At 45.0% G+C, this 21,402-nt stretch overlaps 1 protein-coding gene across 1 annotated transcript in view; it reads right to left on the bottom strand.

Moving 5' to 3' along the window:
- LOC145360576 (annexin A7-like) overlaps positions 1–21,402 on the bottom strand; it is an 86,447-nt gene that overhangs the window by 35,850 nt on the left and 29,195 nt on the right. The window contains exons 2-6 of the mRNA XM_080215903.1: positions 13,545–13,641; positions 9,848–10,328; positions 7,713–7,826; positions 6,580–6,629; positions 36–159 (exon numbers count right to left, since the gene is read on the bottom strand). Of these exons, the coding sequence (XP_080072029.1) occupies positions 36–159; positions 6,580–6,629; positions 7,713–7,826; positions 9,848–10,328; positions 13,545–13,589 (814 nt within the window). The 5' untranslated portion in view covers positions 13,590–13,641. The remainder of the gene's footprint in view (positions 1–35; positions 160–6,579; positions 6,630–7,712; positions 7,827–9,847; positions 10,329–13,544; positions 13,642–21,402) is intronic.

Consider the following 21,402-nt stretch of genomic DNA (forward strand, 5'->3'; position numbering starts at 1 on the left):
ATGATGCCATTTTTCTCCCAATCCCATGACCTTACCAGCTCCCTTCATGGCTTGCCGCAGAATCTCAGCATCATTCTGTGCGTTGAAGTTGGCGACAGGTCTGATGGTGCCCTGTGTTGCGTCTCCGATTGAAAGGCCTCCAATATTCGGCATTGAAGGCTGCATCCAAGGAGGGGAGAGAAATAGCCACTTGTAATTCACAAACAGAAACTGCTACAGTTACCAGCTTAGATCATCCACCATAATTATCAAACAGCCAAAAGCTACATAAGTTATTTTGATAGCTTCAAGATTTTGCTCCAGATACTTTAAGTTCAGCATCTCCAATGATGCCTATAAGTGAACACTTCTGCCTTCCTTCCCTCTCCAATATCTGGACAATCTTATAAAACATAGAACATTACAGCACAGTACAGGCCCTTCAGCCCTCAATGTTGTGCCGAGCTACGTCCAAAGATCAAGCTATCCCACTCCCTATCATTCTGACGTGCTCCATGTGCCCAACCAATAACCGCTTGAAAGTTCCTGAAGTGTCCAACTCCACTTATATTAACCATTCAGCTATGACACACTTTGGATTTACAGAAGCTACAGACTTAACTAGAAGTTAACAAGTGACAAACCTATTTGTTGTGCAAAACTTTCAATGTTATAGAATATAATAGAATCCTTACAGTGTAGGAGACAACATTTTGGCCAATTGAGTCTACACAGGCTCTTTGGCTGCGTATCTTACAGTAAGAAGTCTCACAACACCAGGTTAAAGTCCAACAGGTTTATCTGGTAGCAAAAGCCACTAGCTTTCAGAGCACTTGCTGCTCCTTCGTCAGGTGAGTGGGAGCTCTGTTCACAAACAGGGCATGTAAGGAAACAAACTCATTTTACAAAATAATGGTTGGAATGTGAGTCTTTACAGGTAATTAAGTCTCCAAGCTACAGACAACGCGAGTGGAGAGCACATTAAGCACAGATTAAAGAAATGTGTATTGTCTCCAGCCAGGACAGTTAGTGAGATTTTGCAAACCCAGGCAAGTTGTGGAGGTTATAGATATTGTGACATGAACCTAAGATCCCGGTTGAGGCCGTCCTCATGCATGCAGAAGTTGGCTATCAGTCTCTGCTCAGCGACTATGTGCTGTCGTGTGTTGTGAAGGCCGCCTTGGAGAACGCTTACCCTAAAATCAGAGGCCGAATGCCCGTGATTGCTGAAGTGTTCCCCAACAGGAAGAGAACACTCTTGCCTGGCGATTGTCAAGCAGTGTTCATTCATCCGCTGTCATAGCGTCTGCATGGTCTCCCCAATGTACCACGCCTCAGGACATCCTTTCCTGCAGCGTATCAGGTAAACAACTTTGGCCAAATTACAGGAGTGTGTACCTGGTGGATGGCGTTCTCACATGAGATGATGGCATCCGTGTCGATGGTCTGGCATGTCTTGCAGAGGTTGCTGTGGCAGGGTTGTGTGGTGTTGTGGTCACTGTTCTCCTGAAGGCTGGGTAGTTTGCTGTGGACAATGGTCTGTTTGAGGTTGTGCGGTTGTTTGAAGGCAAAAAGTGGGGATGGCCCTGGCGAGATGTTCGTCTTCATCAGTGATATGTTGAAGGCTCTGGAGAAGATGTCGTAGCTTCTCTGCTCCGGGGAAGTACTGGACGACGAAGGATACTCTGTCCACCGTGTCTCGTGTTTGTCTTCTGAGGTCGGTGTGGTTTTTCGCTGTGGCGCGTCAGAACTGTCGATGATGAGTTGAGTGCCATATCCTGTTCTTATGAAGGCACCTTTCAGCGTCTGGAGGTGTCTGTTGCGATCGTCATCTGAGCAGATCCTCTGTATACGGAGGGCTTGTCCATAGGGATGGCTTCTTTAACGTGTTTAAGGTGGTCTCTTTTAGGTTGGCCTCTTACATGTTTAGGGTGGAAGCAGCAAGCACTCCAAAAGCTAGTGGCTTTTGCTACCAAATAAACCTGTTGGACTTTAACCTGGTGTTGTGAGACTTCTTACTGTGTGTACTCCAGTCCAACGCCAGCATCTCCACATCAGTGCATCTTAGTCAGACCTTCTTCCCCTGCCCTCCATCTCTGTAACTCCACACATTTACCCCATTAATCCCCCAATCTACACATCTAGGGACATTGAGGGGCAATTTAGCATAGCCTAACTTGCACATTTTTGAACTATAAGAGGAAACCCATGCAGACACTGGGGAGAATGTGCAAACTCCACACTGTCACCCGAGGTGGAAGTTGAATCCTGGTGCTGTGAGGCAGCAGTGCTAACCACTGTGCCACCATGCTGCTTTACTAGACAAAGCACAAAGGAGTAGTCACAAATGGTAGCTCTCTATGCCTGTCACACCGCTCCAAAACCCTGGATTTAATTCCCACAGTTGAGGGGCAGCATCTGCATTGTGCAATGAGCCCCTCAAATCGAAGGGTGCACCTTGACACCATCCACCTCAATTTCCTGGTCCTTTAGTCTGACAAGTGCCCAAGCTAAAGGGGCAGTCAGCAGTAACATGCACCTCTCTGTCTCTCATTTGAAGGATCAAAATGGGTAGGACAGCAATCACTCCCTGTTCCTCACAGCCATGATTGTCTGACAATCCTCAGAAATATGAACATATTAAGTCTGTGGCACCACTAGTCTGGGAACCAATGCAGGTTAGAAAATACAGGGGTGATGGGTGAACATGACTTGATGGAAGTTCAGGCATGGGCAGAGTTCATTGGGATGGAAGATGGGAGTCCGAGCAGAACAATGCAAAAGTATTGGAATCCAGAAGTATCACATAATCCCTTCAGTGCAGGAGGTGGCCATTTGGCCCTTTGAGTCTGCACTGACCACAATCCCATCCAGGCCCTGTCTCCATAACCCCACATATTTATCCTGCTAATCCCCAACACAAGGGTCAATTTAGCATGGCCAAACCACCTAACAACGGAACGGAGGAATATTTCAGCAGCCGATGGTTACCTCAAATAGTTGTTCCCCTCCCTTTTGGTGGTTGGCCAGTCTAATTTTTGTAATGACACAGTGCTTAAACTGTGTGTATAATTACCCAGCCTAGTGCTCAGTGCAGCAACGTGTCAGTGAGAATTCGAACCCACAGATTTCACTGACTGCTAGTGGAAACTATATTTTAATGATGCACAGAATTCTAGCCAATACATAAAGACAGAACTGCAATCACTTTCCCCATCTACTACCTTAGATTTCAGTAAAGGATAATGGCTGCTGGGGTTGGCTCTGTCACTGTATACACTGGAGTACAGTACTGGTACAGACAGGTCTGTCACTGTACAACAGAGGGCTAAATACTGGTAGGGACAGGTCAGTCAGTGTCAGTCAACACTGGGGTGTTGTACTGTGACTGATGGAACCTAGGGTAAGGGGAATAGATATTGAGTCATGTCAACATCAAAAAGGTGGTGGTGTTGGATGTCTTAAAAAGCATTAAAGTAGGCAAGTCCCCAGGGCCTAATGCAACCTGCCCCAGAATACTGAGGAAGGCAAGGACAGAAATTGCTCAGACCTTGACAGAAATCTTTATCTACAGATGAAGTTTCAGAGGACTGGAGGATAGCCAATGTTCTTCCTCCGTTTAAGGAGGAAAGCAGGGAAAATCCATGAAATTATACACTGGCGAGCCTTACGTCAGTGATCAGGAAATTGCACAAGATTCTTAGGGACAGGATTTACTCACATTTGGAGACAAATGTACTTATTAGTGATAGGCAGCATGGTTTTGTGAAGGGGAGGTTGTGCCTCACTAACTTGATTGAGCTTTTCAAGGAGGTGACGATGATGGTAGATGAAAGAAAGGCAGTGGATGTTGTATACATGGATTTCAGTAAAGCCTTTGACAAGGTATCTCATGGTAGACAAGTATGAAAGATGAAGTCACACGGGATCAGAGGAGAGCTGGCAAGATGGATACGGAACTGGCTTGGCAATAGAAGACAGAGGGTAGCAGTAGAGGGGTGCTTTTCTGAATGGCTGTGATTAGTGGTGTTCCACAGGGATCAGTTCTGGAATCTTTATTGTTTGTAGCTTATATCAATGATTTGGAGGAAAATATAGCTGGTCTGATTAGTAAGTTTGCAGATGACACAAAAATTGGTGTTGTGGATAATAGAGAGGATTGTCAGAGGATACAGCAAGATATAGATCAGTTAGAAACTTGGGCAGGGAAATAGCAGACAGAGTTTAATCCAGACAGTGTGAAATAATGCATTTTGGAAGATCCAATGCATGTAGGAATTATATAGTAAATAGCAGAATCCTTAGGAGTATTAACAGTCAGAGAGATCTGGGCATATGCTCACCGATCATTGAAAGTGACAACACAGGTGGATAAGGTAGCCAAGAAGGCATACAGCATGCTTGCCTTCATCGGTTAGGGTGTTGAGTATTGGCATGTCATGCTGCAGCTGTACAGAGCCTTAGTTAGGCCTCATTTAGAATACTGTGTACAATTATGGTCGCCACACTATCAGAAGGACGTCAATGCTTTGGAGAGAGTACCAGGGAGGTTTACCAGGATGCTGCCTGGTCAGGAGGGTATTAGCTATGAAGGGAAGTTGGATAAACTTGGTTTGTTCTCACTGGAAAGGCAGGTTGAGGATTGACCTGAGAGGTCTACAAGATTGAGTGGTGTCGGAGTGAAATCAAAGTAAGGGACACAAAATGGACTCTGGGAAGGGACATTAAGAGGCATTGACTTTGGGCACAGACATTACAAAGAGTTAAAGCCTGTAGTGTTTAAATTACTGCAGGAAACTGGTCAGACCTGAGGCACATTAAACTTGAGATTAAAGCAGACCCAGAACAATGAGTTTGATAACGAGATCAGCCACTGATGGGGACATAAATGCATAAATGTAACGAGATCAGCCATTGATAGAGGACATAACTGCAAAATTTACCTATTCTACTTACAATGATGTGATAATTGTCAACGTCTGTACTTGTCTGTGTATAACGATGTGTTAACTGTCAATGTCCGTACTGTCTACTCAACACGTAATGATGTGCTAATGGCTAATGTCTGTACTGTCCATCATAAAAGATGCTCAACTACCATTGTGTGTTGAGAAGATAACTGCCTGTACTGCAGAGTGCCAGCGCTTCTCCCAAAGCTTTGTCTGAATAAAACTGTTTGCTGAACCTCCAAGTCTGACTCCAAGGTGAATTTCCCACAACAGTGGCAAGGACAGAGTGGACAGTCAGATGCTCTTTTCTAGGGTAGAAAAGTCAAGTACTAGGGGACAAAGGTTTAAAATTCATGGGGAAAAGTTTACAGATGTGCAAGGCAAGTTTTTTTTTAAAATACGCAGATGGTGGTGAATGTCTGAAGTGCGCTGCCCGACGAGGTAGTGGGAGCAGGTACAGTAGAACATTTGAGGCAATAGCAGTATTCACAACCAGGCAAACAGGATGGGAATGGAAGGATATGGACTCCATAAGTGCATACAGTTTTAGTTTAGGCACAGGCTTGAAGGACCGGAAGTTTGTTCCTGTGCTGTATTGTTGTTTGGTGTAGTACTGGGTGGTGCAGGCCTGTGACTATGTAGATGAAGAAAGAATGGTTTTATAACAATAATGCCAATAGTGGCTTTAAAATGGTTATTCTGGCTGAGAGTTAAACATGTTGGGATTTTTGGTCAACTTATAATTAAAAGGTTTAGGTCATAAAGTTGCTCTGAATTGGATATCTGGTCTGGGAACTGTGATCTGAAGCTTCCTTACATTCAAACAGACATCATGGCCTCAAATTTTATTGCTGTCATTGTAGAACATGCAGTCTGAACTAAGCATAATGGTGCCATTCACAATAATTTCATTGGATATTCAAACCATGTGATCGCTTTCAGGTTACAAATTGGCTGGATGACAGAGAATCTTCTGGAAGGAAGTAGAGGATTTGTGGATAAAAGTCACTGCAGTCCTTTGTTTGCCAGCGACAATTCATTAGAAAATTATCGTTGAAGACATGTGCCCTGAAGGATGCTTCAGAGAACATAGAATTTCCATCAGGGACATCTCTTGGCCAAGGTTTTTCCTAAACTCAGTAGTATTTATTTTTAGTTAAATAATTAAAGTGAATGTTTAGTTAAAGTTAATGCGCAATTAAGAGTTAAAGTTCAGTTGAGAGTTAATGAATTGCAAATGTTTAAGTTTGTGTTGGTACCAAAAGTGTTAAATAAAGGAGTGAAACAGTTGAATGAATTAAAGTGTTGATTACTGTTCTTGTTTGTCTCATTAAACTGGAATGCTTGCAGGGTGTTTAAATTAAAAGCCGAATATTATAACAGTAATGACAGTACATGTCTGTCAAGGCACATCACTGGGTTGTGGTAGTGGGTTAAAATCTGTAACACTGGGGTACAGGTTTGTCATGCTATAATGTTTAATACTGCTAATGATAGCAATGGAGTGACCTGATGGACTGCATTAGGGACATACAACAGCACTGAAGCATACTGGTTTAAGTGTAATATTCTCTCTGTGTATTGACATAGAATACCAAGGACACTTAGTGATAATCAGTGAACAAGAGCAGAGTAATCCAGGTCACAATACCTGTGATGGGGTTGGCTGTGGGCCGGGTGTCGGTCCAGATCCATATCCACCTGTAAAAACAAGCAAGCGTGAAGTTTAAATTTGCACAGCAAGAAAACCTTTGCACAGACGTCAAGACATTTCAACAGAGCTATTAGTTGCGTGTAGACTGTTTCCCAGTCCTTTTGACTCTCACATGGGGCAGTTCAGTAGAATCCAGCTGTCTACCAGTCACTCCCTAAACAGAGTCGTTGCACTGGCAGACTGGCTAATGACAAAGTAGGTTTCCAGCCAAAACTGAGTTGGTAGCGGGAGAGATAGAACATAGAACATTACAGCGCAGAACAGGCCCTTTGGCCCACGATGTTGTGCTGACCAGTTAAAAAACAATGACCCTCTAACCTAAACCAATCCCTTTCCATCCATAAACCTATCCACAGATCTCTTTGCAACATGACGCTGCAAAAGGCTGGTCTTGCCCATGAATGAATAATAAAAAATATCCTTGCTCAAATTCCACCTTCGAGCAGGGGTTGCTGGATCATAATTAGGAGCGTGCGCCCAGGCCAGTTTTATTCCCCTCCCCACTCTTTCGCCAAAGGGTGACAATGTCAATGGAAATGGCCCAACAGAAACCCTCAAAAATTCACTGCACACCAAGAACCAAACAAACTCTAGATGAAGGTGGTGGGGTAGTGGTATTGTCACCGGACTAATAATCCAAAGGCCCAGGGGGATTTGAATTCAAACAATTAAAACAAAACTCTATAAAGTCTAATGCTGACTACAAAATCATCAATCATCGATTGTCATAAAAACCCATCTGATCTGGATGATTTCCACATTGGCTCTGGATTCTGAAATGTTTTGCTGGATTGTTACTGGTATCTTGCAGTTGGTCCTCAGTTTTCAGAGCAACTTGGGAACAGCCATTGTGTGTCAAGCTCTCAGTTACAATAGTAGCATGTCTTCTGGACTATGGGAGGAAATTGGAAGAAACCCACACAAACACAGGGAGAATGTGCAGACTTCACACAGTCACACGAGCCAGAAATCAAACATGGGTCCCTGGCACTGAGGCAGCAGTGCTAATGACTGTGCCACTGTGTATAAAGTTAGCTGTATGAAAATAAAACATATGTCTATTACAATACCTGGAGGACCACCACCTGAGTAGTTTTGTCCAGCAGGCTGAGGGCCTCCGCCATAGCCAGGGGTTCCATAACCAGGGGCTCCATAGCCAGGGGCAGTGCCAGGGGCACCTGGACCTGCAAAGGAAAGACTTTTTACCAAACAAAATAATATCCCAATATAAAACACATACCTAACATTTCATAATTCTCAGTGTGCTGCCATTTTTATTCCTTTCAACTTTTTTTTGCAAGCTTCCTGAATGTGCTCTCTCTCATTGGATCTGGCTCCAGAGACGCTGGACATCCTCCATCCTTGACCCAGCTTCATGCACAACCTGGGACTGACAGTGAGAGTTTGTTGTGCAACCCTGAGCACCATCACAGTGCAGCTCGATTAACGCACCCCAGTAAAATCATAGAATCCTTAGTGTAAAAGCAGGCTATTTGGCCCATCATACCTACACAGACAATAATCCCACCCAGGCCCTATCCCCATAACCATGTTTTTGCCCTGCTAGTCCCCTGACTACAAAAGGGCAATTTACCATGGCCCATCAACCTAACCTGCACATCTTTGGAGTGTGGGAGGAAACCCACACCTCATGTGGACTTCAGCAAGGCATTTGATAAGGTGCCCTACGTAAGGCTTATTGAGAAAGTGAGGGGGCATGGGATCCAATGGGACATTGCTTTGTGGATTCAGAACTGGCTCACCCACAGAAGGCAAAGAGTGGTTATAGATGGGTCATATTCTGCATGGAGGTCAGTCACCAGTGGAGTCCTCAGGGATCTGTTCTGGGACCCTTATTCTTTGATTTTTATAAATAACCTGGATGGGGAAGTGGAGGGATGGGTTGGTAAGTTTGCTGATGACACAAAGGTTGGAGTTGTTATGGATTGTGCGGAGGGATGTCAGAAGTTGGCACTGATAGGATGCAAGACTGGGCAGAGAAGTGGCAGATGGAGTTCAACCCAGGTAAGTTTGAAGTGGTTCATTTTGGTAGGTCAAATACGGTGGCAGAATATAATATTAGTGGTAGGACTCTCTCTTGGCAGTGTGGAAGAGTTTAGGAGTCGAGAGATAATGTTGCAGCTATATAGGACCCTGGTCAGACCCCACTTAGAGTACTGTGCTCAGTTCTGGTCGCCTCATTACAGGATGGATGTGGAAGCCATAGAAAGGGTGCAGAGGAGATTTACAAGGATGTTGCCTGGATTGGGGAGTATGCCTTATGAGGACAGGTTGAGGGAGCTCGGCCTTTTCTTCTTGGAGACGAAGGATGAGGGGTGACCTGATAGAGGTGTATGAGATGGATAGTCAGAGGCTTTTGCCCCAGGGCTGAAATGGCTGCCACAAGAGGACACAGGTTTTAAGGTGCTGGGGAGTAGGTACATGGGAGATGTCAGGGATAAGTTTTTCACTCAGAGGGATGGGTGCGTGGAATGGGCTGCCAGCAATGGTGATGAAGGTGGATTCGATAGGGTTTTTTTAAAGAGACGTTTAGATAAGTACGTGGAACTTAATAAGATACAGGGTTATAGGTAAGCCTAGAAATCTCTAAGATAGGGACATGCTTAGCACAACTTTGTGGGCCCAAAGTGCCTGTATTGTGCTCTATGTTTCTAAACCGGAACACGGAGGAAACCCACACAGACAGGGAGAATGTGCAAACTCCACACACAGTCACCCAAGGCTGGAATTGAGCCCAGATCCCTGGCACTGAGGCAGCAGTGCTAAGCACTGTGCCACCATGTTGCCCAGTGATACCCATGCATACGTATTTTCAGCAGAGGTGCCAACCAGTGAGAAATGGTTGGAGCCACAACCAACACATGCACTCGACGACATCCAAACAATCTCCCATTTTTGCACACGTGTATCTGTTTGACCCACAGCCAGAAACAAAGATGCATGGCACCCAGTCAAATACTCACACAACCAATGAACCACACCACCACCCGCACCCACCCTCAGCTGATAAGACATATACTACCAGACATGCATACTAAACACAGACATATGCACATCTTCAATACATAATTACTTACACAATGAGATGCATCATTCATTGATTCAAAGTGACACTAATTTATCTCTGCAATGTTACAACTTATAATTGAATTTAATTTAAAAAGCCAGTTTGTTGAGAGTTTACCTGTCGGAGGAGATGGATATCCAGAGCCACCAGATCCCCATCCCGGTTGGTTACCTGGAGGTGCAGGGTAACCACCTGTCGATGCTGGGTAAGTAGCCCCACCAGCCTGATAAGGGCAACCTGGTCCCTGTGGGTAACCTCCAGCTGGTGGCTGGGGGTAGGTGCCACCTGGATAGGCCCCACCTGCACCTGGCGGTTGCGGGTACGTGCCACCTGGATAGGCCCCACCTGCACCTGGAGGCTGAGGGTAGGTGCCCCCTGGGTAAGCCCCGCCCGCACCTGGAGGTGGAGGGTAGGTGCCCCCTGGGTAGGCCCCACCTGCACCTGGAGGCGGAGGGTAGGTGCCACTAGGGTAGGTCCCACCGGCACCCGGAGCCTGGGGATAGGCTCCTCCTACACCTGGGGGATAGGCGCCTCCAGTACCGCCAGGAAAGGGGTACTGCCCACCAGCTTGTGGATATCCAGACTGCCCATCCGGCTGCTGAAATATAAAAAAAAGCCAAACTCAGTTATAGAACAAGAGATCACATTTCAAATCAACGAGCAAGGAAATCTTAAAACAGACAGCATTGTACCTAATCAATGGATCTACACACACAACACGCATACGCAATTAACTACATCATTCCCCGTGACTAACATCAGCCAACTTAAACTGAGACCAAGGATGGAAACTGGGGCCTCATTTGAAACAAAAGCTCAGTTGATCCAAAGGCCAGCCTGATTTCCCGTTTTGATCACAGGATTATAGATGTGGTGGCCATTCGAACCAAACAGAATGATCACCACTGCAGCATTCAGTTCATTCCTAAATACTGCCATTCCTTCATTTGGAAGTCCACCAGGTTTTGACCACTTCTTGTGTGAAGAAAATATTCCTGATATCCAGTTTATCTTTCCTTTATTTGAACCTAGGTCCCCTGGTCCTTTTCTAAGTTTGTTTGCATAGTCTGGATGACAGTAAGATCATTGATAGCTTGTTCAGTGAATTGTTATATCACACTATGGTGGATATACTCTAAAGTACAAATGAAATTGAGCCTGGGGAGATCATCTCATCTGCCAGAGGCGCAAATCTGGAACAGTTTTTGTTCATTCTCTGGCTTACAAGCACCATGGTTGCACCACCCAAGGATAAATTTGTTTGAGAAGTGAGAGAATTGGAACAATTTTATTTGATTTTCTCAAAACACTAATTTAGCATGTCAGCTACGACCCTCAGCAACTTTTACAGATGCACCAAAGCAAGCATTCTTTCTGGTTGCACCACAGCTTGGTATGGCTCCTGCTCTGTCCAAAACCACAAGAAACTACTAAGGGTTGTGAATGAAATCCAGTCCATCAGTCAAACCAGCCTCCCATCCATTGACTCCGAACAGCTTCTTCCCTGCTGCCATCAGTCTTTTGAATGGACCTCCTTCGTACTAAATTGATCTTTCTCTACATCCTCGCTATGACTGTAAAACTACATTCTGCACCTCTTTCTTCTCTTTTCTATGAACAGTACGCTTTGTCTGTATAGTATGCAAGAAACAATGCTTTTCACTGTGTACTAATAAATACGACAATACATCAAATCAAATTAGTGCACTGGGCAGGAAACACGCAGAATCTGGTGGAATCCTGTTTTCACACTCAGCCCAATAGTCACTCAATGAATGTAGAAATTAGGAGCAGGCTATTTGGCCCCTCGAGCCTGCCCTGCAATTCAATAAGATCATAACTGATCTAATTATGGCCTCAGCTTCAAATTCCATCTACTCCTGATGGGGCTCATTTGTAAGTCAAGAATCGATCTTTCTTTATTCATTTTTTTTTAAATGGGACGTGTCATTTAAATGCTGGACTAGCATTTATTGACCATCCCTAACTGGCCTCCTTTCCAGGCAACATTTGTGGGTCTGGAGTTCCATGTAGGCCAGACCAGGTAAAGACGGCAGATTTCCTTCCCTAAAGAACATTAGTGAACCAAATGGGTTTTACAACAATTGACAATATTTTCATTGTAATCAGAGTCATAGAAGGTTTACAACATGGAAACAGGCCCTTCGGCCCAACTAGTCCATGCCACCCTTTTGTTTTAAACTCCTAAGCTAGTCCCAATTGCCCACATTTGGTCCAAATCCCCCAATGCCCATTTTACCTATGTAACTGTCTAAACGCTTTGTAAAAGACAAAACTGTACCTGCCTCTACCACCACCTCTGGCAGCTTATTCCAGACACTCACCACCCTGTGAGAAAAAATTTCCCCTCTGGACACTTCTGTATCTCTCCCCTCTCATTTCAAACCAATCCCTCTAGTTTTAGACTCGCCAACTTTGGCAAAAGATATTGACTATCTAGCTGATCTGGCCCTTCATTGTTTTATAGACCTCTGTAAGATCACCCCTCAGCCTCCTTCGCTCCAGAGGAAAAAAGTCCCAGTCTATCCAGCCTCTCCTTATAACTCAATCCTTCAAGTCCCAGTAGCATCCTAGTAAATCTTTTCTGCACTCTTTCTAGTTTAGTAACATCCTTCCTATAATATAATCAAACTGTACACAGTATTCAACTGCAGCGTAATCATTAGACTTTTAATTCCAGACTTTTATTGAACTCAAATTTCACCTCCGTCATAGCGGGATTTGAACCCAGGATGTTTTCCTGGGCCTCTGGATTATGAGTCCAGTGACAATACCACTACGTCACTGCCTCAAAAATAAGTCAAAAATTGCCTCCATTCTTGGGGAAGAGTCCAGAGGATTCACAACAAAATTTTCATCTTCGCCTTAAACGGGAGGCCTCTTATTTGTAAACGGTATCGAACATAGAACACTACAGCACAAACAGGCCCTTCGGCCCACGAGTTGCGCCGATCACATCAACACCTACCAACCTACAGACCTATCTATAACCCTCAATCTCATTAAACCCCATATACCCTGGTTCTAGTCCCTTCCACACAGAAAAACATCCTTTTGGCATCACCTTTTCAAATCACCTCAATAACTTGTCTGTTTCAGTCACCTCTCAATTGTCTGAACTCCAACAGATACAAGCCGAGCCTATCCAACCTTATCAGTGGCATAATGAGGGCAGTGAGGGGGAAATCACAGTAAAGCCCAATCCTGTATTTACCCTCCATCTACTGACACAACCATTCCCAGAAGAGGTCACATGCAGGCAGCAGGAACTTGTCTTTCTGCTCACTAGCTCAGCAGTGTGAGGGCAACTGCAGCCTCAGGTGTAACAAACACATTTAGTGAGATTAGGAATCCAAGCGTGGGATCTAATCTGAATGCTTCAGTCTACAAGAGGGAAACCGTTCCCACTGAGCCAGAGATTTGAAGAACCTGAACTAATTTCTTAGGTTCAGGGTAGCTCATTACCAGAAATATCAGGTTTAATATTATCAATATTAGTATCAATATTAATTCACTCCACTCTCCCACCCCCCCGCTCAAAATAATTCTGCCTTTCTTCATAGGGCAGGCATGACAAAGGAACAAAAAGTTATCAGAAAAATTACATTTCATGAGAACAAAACTATAACGACGTCAAACTCCTTCTGATTGATTAGAAGATCAGATGCTTAAAATACATTACAAACGGTTTACAAATATTTCAGTGAAGACCAGCTATTGGTGATGTGCCTTATTTTCAGAAGACCGGCGCTCTTGCAAAACAATTGTGGTCTGCAGCCACTATGTGACTTACAGGGTAGGCTGGGTAGCTAGACGAGGGGTAACCAGGGTACGACATTCTGGAAGGCGAGGCGGAAAGGCCAGGATGTCTAGTGCGTACTCCACAGCTTCTGAAAGCACAAACAAATCGATGCTGCTAGATGTCATGGTCACCATTACAGAGACTACCTTTATATTCAAGATCTATTAACTCCCATCAGAATTGAAACAATGTTCCCAGAGCTTTATGCTGAGTCTCTGCATTACTGGTAATATTACCACTAAGCCATTGTCATCCCAAGGTTACTACTTTAACACAGTAATTCGATAATACATGCAGATAATACAGAAGACAAAATAGGTTTCTTTAGCCACATGCTAGCATCAAAATGGCTTTCCTGGCCTTGTTAGTTATGTTGTGGAGATGCTGGTGTCGGACTGGGGTAAACACAGTAAGAAGTCTCACAACACTAGGTTGAAGTTCAACAGGTTTATCTGGTAGCAAAAGTCACTAGCTTTCAAAGTGCTGCTCCTTCACCAGGTGAGTGGAATTTCAGTTCACAAACAGCACATGTGAAGACACACTCAATTTACAAAATAATGGTTGGAATGCGAGTCTGCAGTAATCAGGTATCTTGTGTTTTCCAGTCTTGTCACTGTTTTTTTATATATATTCAGTTGTAATTATTTGAGAAATGTTATAATTTCAGTTGAAATTTAAAGTGGATGGATGCACACAAAAATGATTTTCATTACCGTATATTATTTTAGACTCTTTGCTATGTAAAGGGTGTGACTTTCAATGTTAAAGTAAGTGTAATTGAACACCCTATCAAACATACAAGAAGAATGGGGGGGGGGGGGGGGTGTTTCTTGACCAAAATGGCCTACTACCATTCTGATTATCTGAACAAATCAAGTCTTAAAGGTACAGACAATGTGAGTGGAAAGAGGGTTAAGCACAGGTTAAAGAGATGTGTATTGTCTCCAGACAGGACAGTGAGATTTCCAGATAGTGACGTGAACCCAAGATCCCGGTTAAGTCTGGGTGAATGAGACAGATGAATGAACACCATTTGACAATCACCAGGCAAGAGTGTTCTCTTCCTGTTGGGGAACACTTCAGCGGTCACGGGCATTTGGCCTCTGATCTTTGGGTAAGCGGTCTCCAAGGCGGCCTTCACGACACACGGCAGCACAGAGTCGCTGAGCAGAGACTGATAGCCAAGTTCCGCACACATGAGGACAGCCTCAACCGGGATCTTGGGTTCATGTCACAATATCTGTAACCCCCACAACTTGCCTGGGTTTGCAAAATCTCACTAACTGTCCTGACTGGAGACAATACACACCTCTAACCTGTGCTTAACCCTCTCTCCACTCACACTGTCTGTACCTTTAAGACTTGATTACCTGTAGAGACTCGCATTCCAACCATTATTTTGTAAATTGGGTTTGTGTCTTTATAAGCCCGGTTTGTGAATTGAAATCCCACTCACTTGATGGAACAGCGCTTCAAAAGCTAGTGCCTTTTGCTACCAAATAAACCTGTTGGATTTTAACCTGGTGTTGTGAGACTTGTTAGTTATTACAGTGGATACCATATAAAAATAGGAGAAGTCTAATTAAAACCACTCAGGCCTACTTACAACATTTAAACAAAGCAACTTAGTTACACAGGCTTGGACTGATGATACGACATGGTTTACAGGAACCAATTAGAACATAAGAAATAGGAGGAGGAGTAGGCCATCTAGCCCTTCGAGCCTGCCCCACCATTCAATAAGATCATGGCTGATCTGTCGTGGCTCAGTTCCACATTCCCGCCCTCTCCCCATAACCCTTAATCCGCTCGCTTATCAAAAACCCATCAACCCGCGTCTTAAAAATATTTAGCGAGGCAACCTCCACCACCTCAACGGGCAGAGAATTCCAGAGATTCACCACCCTTTGAGTGAAGAAGTTCCTCCTCAACTCCATTCTAAACCACCCCCCCGCTTTATGTTGAGGCTGTGCCCCCTAGTCCTACTGTCCTTTGAGCGGGAAGAGTCTCTCCACCTCTATCCTATCCATCCCATTCATCATCTTATATGTCTCAATGAGATCTCCCCTCATTCTTCTAAAATCTAACGAGTACAAGCCTAGTTTATTCAGCCTCTCCTCATAGCTCAACCCCCTCAACTCCGGTATCAGCCTAGTAAACCTCCTCTGCACTCCCTCCAAGGCCAAAATATCCTTGCGTAAGTATGGCGACCAAAACTGCACACAGTACTCCAGCTGTGGCCTCACCAGTGCCCTATACAGCTGCAGCAAGACCTCCTTATTTTTATATTCAATCCCCCTCACTATGAAGGCCAGCATCCCATTCGTCTTCCTGACCACCTGCTGCACCTGTAGGCTGGGTTTTTGCGACTCATGCACAAGGACCCCGAGGTCCCTCTGCACCGTCGCCTGCTGCAGTTTTTCGCCACGTAGGTAATTGTCCTTCCTACCATTATTCCTACCAAAGTGGACCACCTCGCACTTGCCAACATTAAATTCCATTTGCCAGTTCCTGGCCCATTCACCCAGCCTATCTAGATCCTTCTGCAGACTCTCCACACCCTCCACGCAATTTGCCATTCCACCAACCTTGGTGTCATCAGCAAATTTCGACACCATACACTCGGTTCCCTCCTCCAGATCATCTATATAAATGGTAAATAGCTGAGGCCCCAGCACCGACTCCTGGGGCACTCCACTAGTCACCAACCGCCAATCCGAATAGCACCCATTAACCCCCACTCTCTGCCTCCTATTTGACAACCAATCCTCTATCCACGCTAACACCCTACCCCCAACTCCATGCACCCTTACCTTCTGCAATAACCTCTTGTGAGGTACCTTGTCAAACGCCTTCTGAAAATCAAGAAAGACCACATCCATCGGCTCTCCTCTATCCACCGCCCTAGGCACATCCTCATAGAACTCCAATAAATTCGTCAGACACGACTTCCCCTTAACGAAACCGTGCTGCGTCTGCTCTATCAAGCAATTCCCCTCAAGATGCCTCGCTATTTCCTCCTTGATGACGGATTCTAACATTTTACCTACAACAGACATTAAACTAACCGGCCTATAATTCCCTACCTTTTGCCTGCCACCCTTCTTAAACAATGGCGTAACATTAGCCACTTTCCAATCTTCCGGCACTTCCCCGGAATCCAGCGACGTTTGGAAAATAACCACCAAGACATCCACTATCAACTCAGCCATTTCTTTCAGAACCCTCGGATGCATTCCATTCGGTCCTGGGGAGTTGTCCACAATCAGTCCCTCCAGTCTGTCGAGCACCGCCTCTCTAGTAACAATAATGTCATTGAGACCCTCCAGTCCTACCACCTTTCCATCGCTAACACCCGGCAATTTATTCACGTCTTCCTCCGTGAAGACCGAAACAAAAAAGTTATTCAAGACCTCAGCCATTTCCCATCCCCTACCACTAAGTCCCCCCTCTCATCCTCTAAGGGTCCAACGTTCACCCTAGCCAACCTCTTCCTTTTTATATATTTATAAAAACTCTTGCTATCCTTTTTTTATATTAAGCGCTAGCCCAGCTTCATAGTTTCTCCTACCCTTCTTTATCAACTTCTTTGTCAATCTTTGTTGACATTTAAACCTCTCCCAATCCTCTTCTCGCCCACTACTCTTAGCTACTCTAAACGCCTCCACTTTTAATTTAACACTTTCCTTCACCTCCTTCGTTATCCACGGCTTATTGCCTCTCCTCCTACGGTCCTTTTTAACCATCGGAATAAATTTCTGCTGGGCACCAAGAAAGATCTCCTTAAAGATCCTCCACTGCTCCTCAGCAGACCTACATTCCAACGCGCTCCCCCAGTCAACATTCGCCAATTCTTCTCTCATCCTACCGTACTCCCCTCTGTTCAAACAAAAGACGCGTGTCCGGGAACCCACTTTCTCCTCCTCCATCTGTACCAGAAACTCCACCAATGATCTCTCTCCCCAAGAGGATCCTTCACCGCAAGGTCCCTAATTCTACCCGCCTCATTACATAACACCAGATCCAAGATAGTTCGCTCCCTCGTCGGCTCCAACACACACTGTTCAAGGAAACTATCCTGGCAGCATTCCAAGAACTCCTCCTCGAGCCCACCGCGTCCAACATGGGTTGACCAATCAATATGTAGATTGAAATCTCCCATAATTATGGCCATTCCATTCCTGCACGCCGCACTTATTTGCACGTTAACAGCCCGCCCCACCTCCAGATCATTATTCGGGGGCCTACAGACAACACCCACCAGCGTCTTCCTCCCTTTGCTGTTCCTAATCTCCACCCACAACGATTCCACTTTCTGCTCTTTGGTTCCTATATCATCCCTTGCTACCACCCTGATGCTATCCTTAATCAGCAGAGCTACACCCCCCCACCCCCCGCTTTTTTCCTCTCACCTATCCTTCCTAAACACTTGATACCCCTGGACATTCAGCTCCCAGTCCCTGTCACCTTGCAGCCACGTCTCTGTTATGGCCACCAGATCATATCCATTTGTGCTGATCTGCGCCACCAGCTCATCCACTTTATTCCGAATGCTTTGTGCATTCAGATAAAGTGCCTTCATCCCAGCCTTCACCTGGACCCTATTTGCCAGAACTCCACCAACCATACTCACGCCCCCTACTCCCTTTATTATTGGGACATCCTCAGGCTCTTCCCTTACCTGTACCCTCTCCTTAACTTTAGACCCCATAATGTCACCTACCCTCGCACCCTCCCCCCAATTAGTTTAAAGCCCTGTCTACAGTCCTACTTACACAATTCGCCAGGACTCTGGTCCCAGCACGGTTCAGACCAACCCCATCCCGCCCGAACAGGTCCCACCTACCCCAATACTGATGCCAATGCCCCATAAATTCAAACCCATTCCTCCCACATCAATCCCTGAGCCACCCATTCACTTCCTTAATCTTATCAGCCTTACACCTGTCTGCACTCGGTTCAGGCAGGGGCCCAGAGATAACCACCTTGTCGGTTCTACTTTTTAATTCCATTCCCAGCTTTTCATACTCCCTCCCCAGATCCTCAGTTCGCATTTTGCCTACGTCGTTGGCACCCACATGTACCACAACGACCGGATTCTCACCCTCCCACTCCAGGTTCCTCTGCAGCCCAGATGCGACATCCTGGACCCGAGCACCAGGCAGACAACACACCCTTCTGTGCACTTTGTCATTGTGACAAAAGACAGTGTCAATACCCTTAACCCCACTATCCCCAATTACTACTACGTTCCTTTTCACCTCTTTGCCTATGTCCTGCTGCATCACTGTACCGTGTGCAGTTTGCAATTGCAAATTGAAACATTGCACGCAGTAATTGATTTCCCCAACGTTATGGATGAGGAATTAGTTCAAAAACAAGGCCAAAAATCACTCATGGGGCAGTGTCAAACGCTCTCAACTCACCCTGTCAGGTCGCTGAGGCAACTGTTCATTGAAAAAGCCTTAGCGCACATTTCTCTGAGTGTAGGGGGATATAACAAAGACATCAATTACTGTCAGTTGCCTGTTTAATCTTGAGTCTGAGTGCGTATTAGGCGATGCACTGAGCACCTTTACAATAGCTTGTGCCAAAAAAATCTGACATTGTTTTATTCTGTTAATCCCTCTGCAATCCACTCATTTCCAACCTAATAAAAGACAGTTTGACTTAATAAAGACAGCACAGTGGCTGGAGTGAAGTTGCCCGGTTACACAGACGGGTGGTGTAAAACAATGCGCACGCATGAACAAGCTGTCCTGGCATCGTAAAGCTGAAGCCAATGTTGTAAGGTCAAAACGGGTGTCGCAAGATGAACACTGAAAAGTCGAGGGCAGCTTTCATTGTGCCAGTAACAAAGTAAACAATTTCAGGCGCTACTCAGGAATGTGATCAAATGAAAGTTTGACACTGAGCTACTTAATGAAAGATCAGAAAAAGTGCCAGAATCTTTGTTAATTTTGTAGATTTTAAGGGACATTGTAAAAGGGGATGTAGCCAAACAGGCCATCTAAAATGGCGTTTTGTAAAGCACTCTGGGATAACTGGGCAAGAAACTAAACCGACAGGCTGCAGTTTAAAGACAGAGACAAACAGGCTGCAACCCTGATGAGTGAATACACAGGATATGGGCCATCTCCAGGATGAAAGAGACTTTCTGGTCACACTGGGTTGTGTGCCAGACGTAAAGGCACCGTGAATCCTTATTTAGGAGGAAGGTCTGTGACCTCTGTGCCTACAACACATACAGGCATGGCCACCAGGGACACACCCAGAGATCGGTGTGGTAGCACCTGATTGGACTCTTATCGATCAGGGTGATCAAGTCCTGATCGATTGATTGGCAATGGCCAAAAAAAAAAGGGCGTGAAACCAAACGGGGTACAAAGGATGCTGCACAACCAGGAATCTCTCTCTCTCTCTGACCCCACGAACAAGCTACAACGACGGAGAGCCACCACACCTGAGAAGGGAGGAAAGAAAGAAGATCAGAGCCAGGGTACCACACCAGACTAAAGGACCAGACTACACAGACAACTACCGAGACCAGTGCAGAGATAAAGGCCAGTATCTGTTTGGGTATTTGTCAGTCGCACAAAGTCAAGTCAAGGTCTTGTATTGTACTTGAATTCTAGCATTTCTGTAAGATAACTTATTGTTGGTCGGGTGGATGATTATTGATTGTGTGGGTTTAATTAAATATTGTTCGTACTAATAAGACGTCTACTCAAAGTTATTTGTCCACCGTATAAGGGTTAAAACAGGCTGATTTTTACAACAGGGAAGAATTGAAGGGGAGAATTGAAGGAATTCAGCAAAGTAGAACAAACAAAACCAGAGTTTACTGAATGACGAAAGAGTGAAAAATGAAGCAAAAAAAAAAAAGGTGTTTACGACAGATGTCATACCGAGAAATGTGAATACAATTGAGAGCTTAGCTGAATTGCGGGGAAGAGAAATTATGCTGGCAGTTAACATAAAAAGGGAATCCATAACCCTTTGGTAACTATAAATAGGAAAGGAGTGAGGCCAACTGTCTCAAAAAAAAGGAAACAGGAAAATAGGATTTGCTCTTAGAGTTGGCATGGAGGCAATTGGCCAAATAGTCTCCTCCTGTGCCGCAAACATTCTAAGGTTTAGTAAAACATTTCTCAAAGTTTGACAATGAACCGTTTAAATAAGGAGACAAAACCAAACAAGGCCGTTAAAAGAGGGAAGGATGTCAGAAGGGAATTCTAGAGCTTAGGGCTTGGGCTGACAATGGTGGAGTGAAAGAAACTGATGGACCAGGGCCAGACTGGGAGGAAGACAGAGTCCTGAGTGTTGTTGGCAGGAAAACATCAGATATCAAGGTGGCAGATCCTTGGAAGAATTTGAACGCAGAATTTAAATGTGAAGTCTTGCTGGAGCCATTGTACACCAACAAGCTCAGGGGTGGTGGGCGATGGGGACTTGGTGCCTATTATAATCTGTGCCAGCTGAATAAACTCAACTCTAATCAAGTAATCGCTCTCTCTGCACCTATGACACCCTCAGCTTTGCAATTTATATGATGTGTTCAAGTCTGAGGTAGGTCTTAAGAACATAAGAAATAGGAGCAGGAGTAGGCCATCTAGCCCTTCGAGCCTGCCCCGCCACTCAATAAGATCATGGCTAATCTGAAGTGGCTCAGTTCCACTTTCCCGCTTTCTCCCCAAAACCCTTAATCCCCTTCCCTACCAAAAACCTATCTACCTACGTCTTAAATATATTTAGCGAGGCAGCCTCCACCACTTCAACAGGCAGAGAATTCCAGAGATTCACCACCCTTTGAGTGAAGAAGTTCCTCCTCAACTCTAGTAAACAATTC

The sequence above is a fragment of the Carcharhinus amblyrhynchos genome, chromosome 31, assembly GCF_965287045.1.
Source record: "Carcharhinus amblyrhynchos chromosome 31, sCarAmb.v2.hapA, whole genome shotgun sequence".
Taxonomy (NCBI): Eukaryota; Metazoa; Chordata; class Chondrichthyes; order Carcharhiniformes; family Carcharhinidae; genus Carcharhinus; species Carcharhinus amblyrhynchos.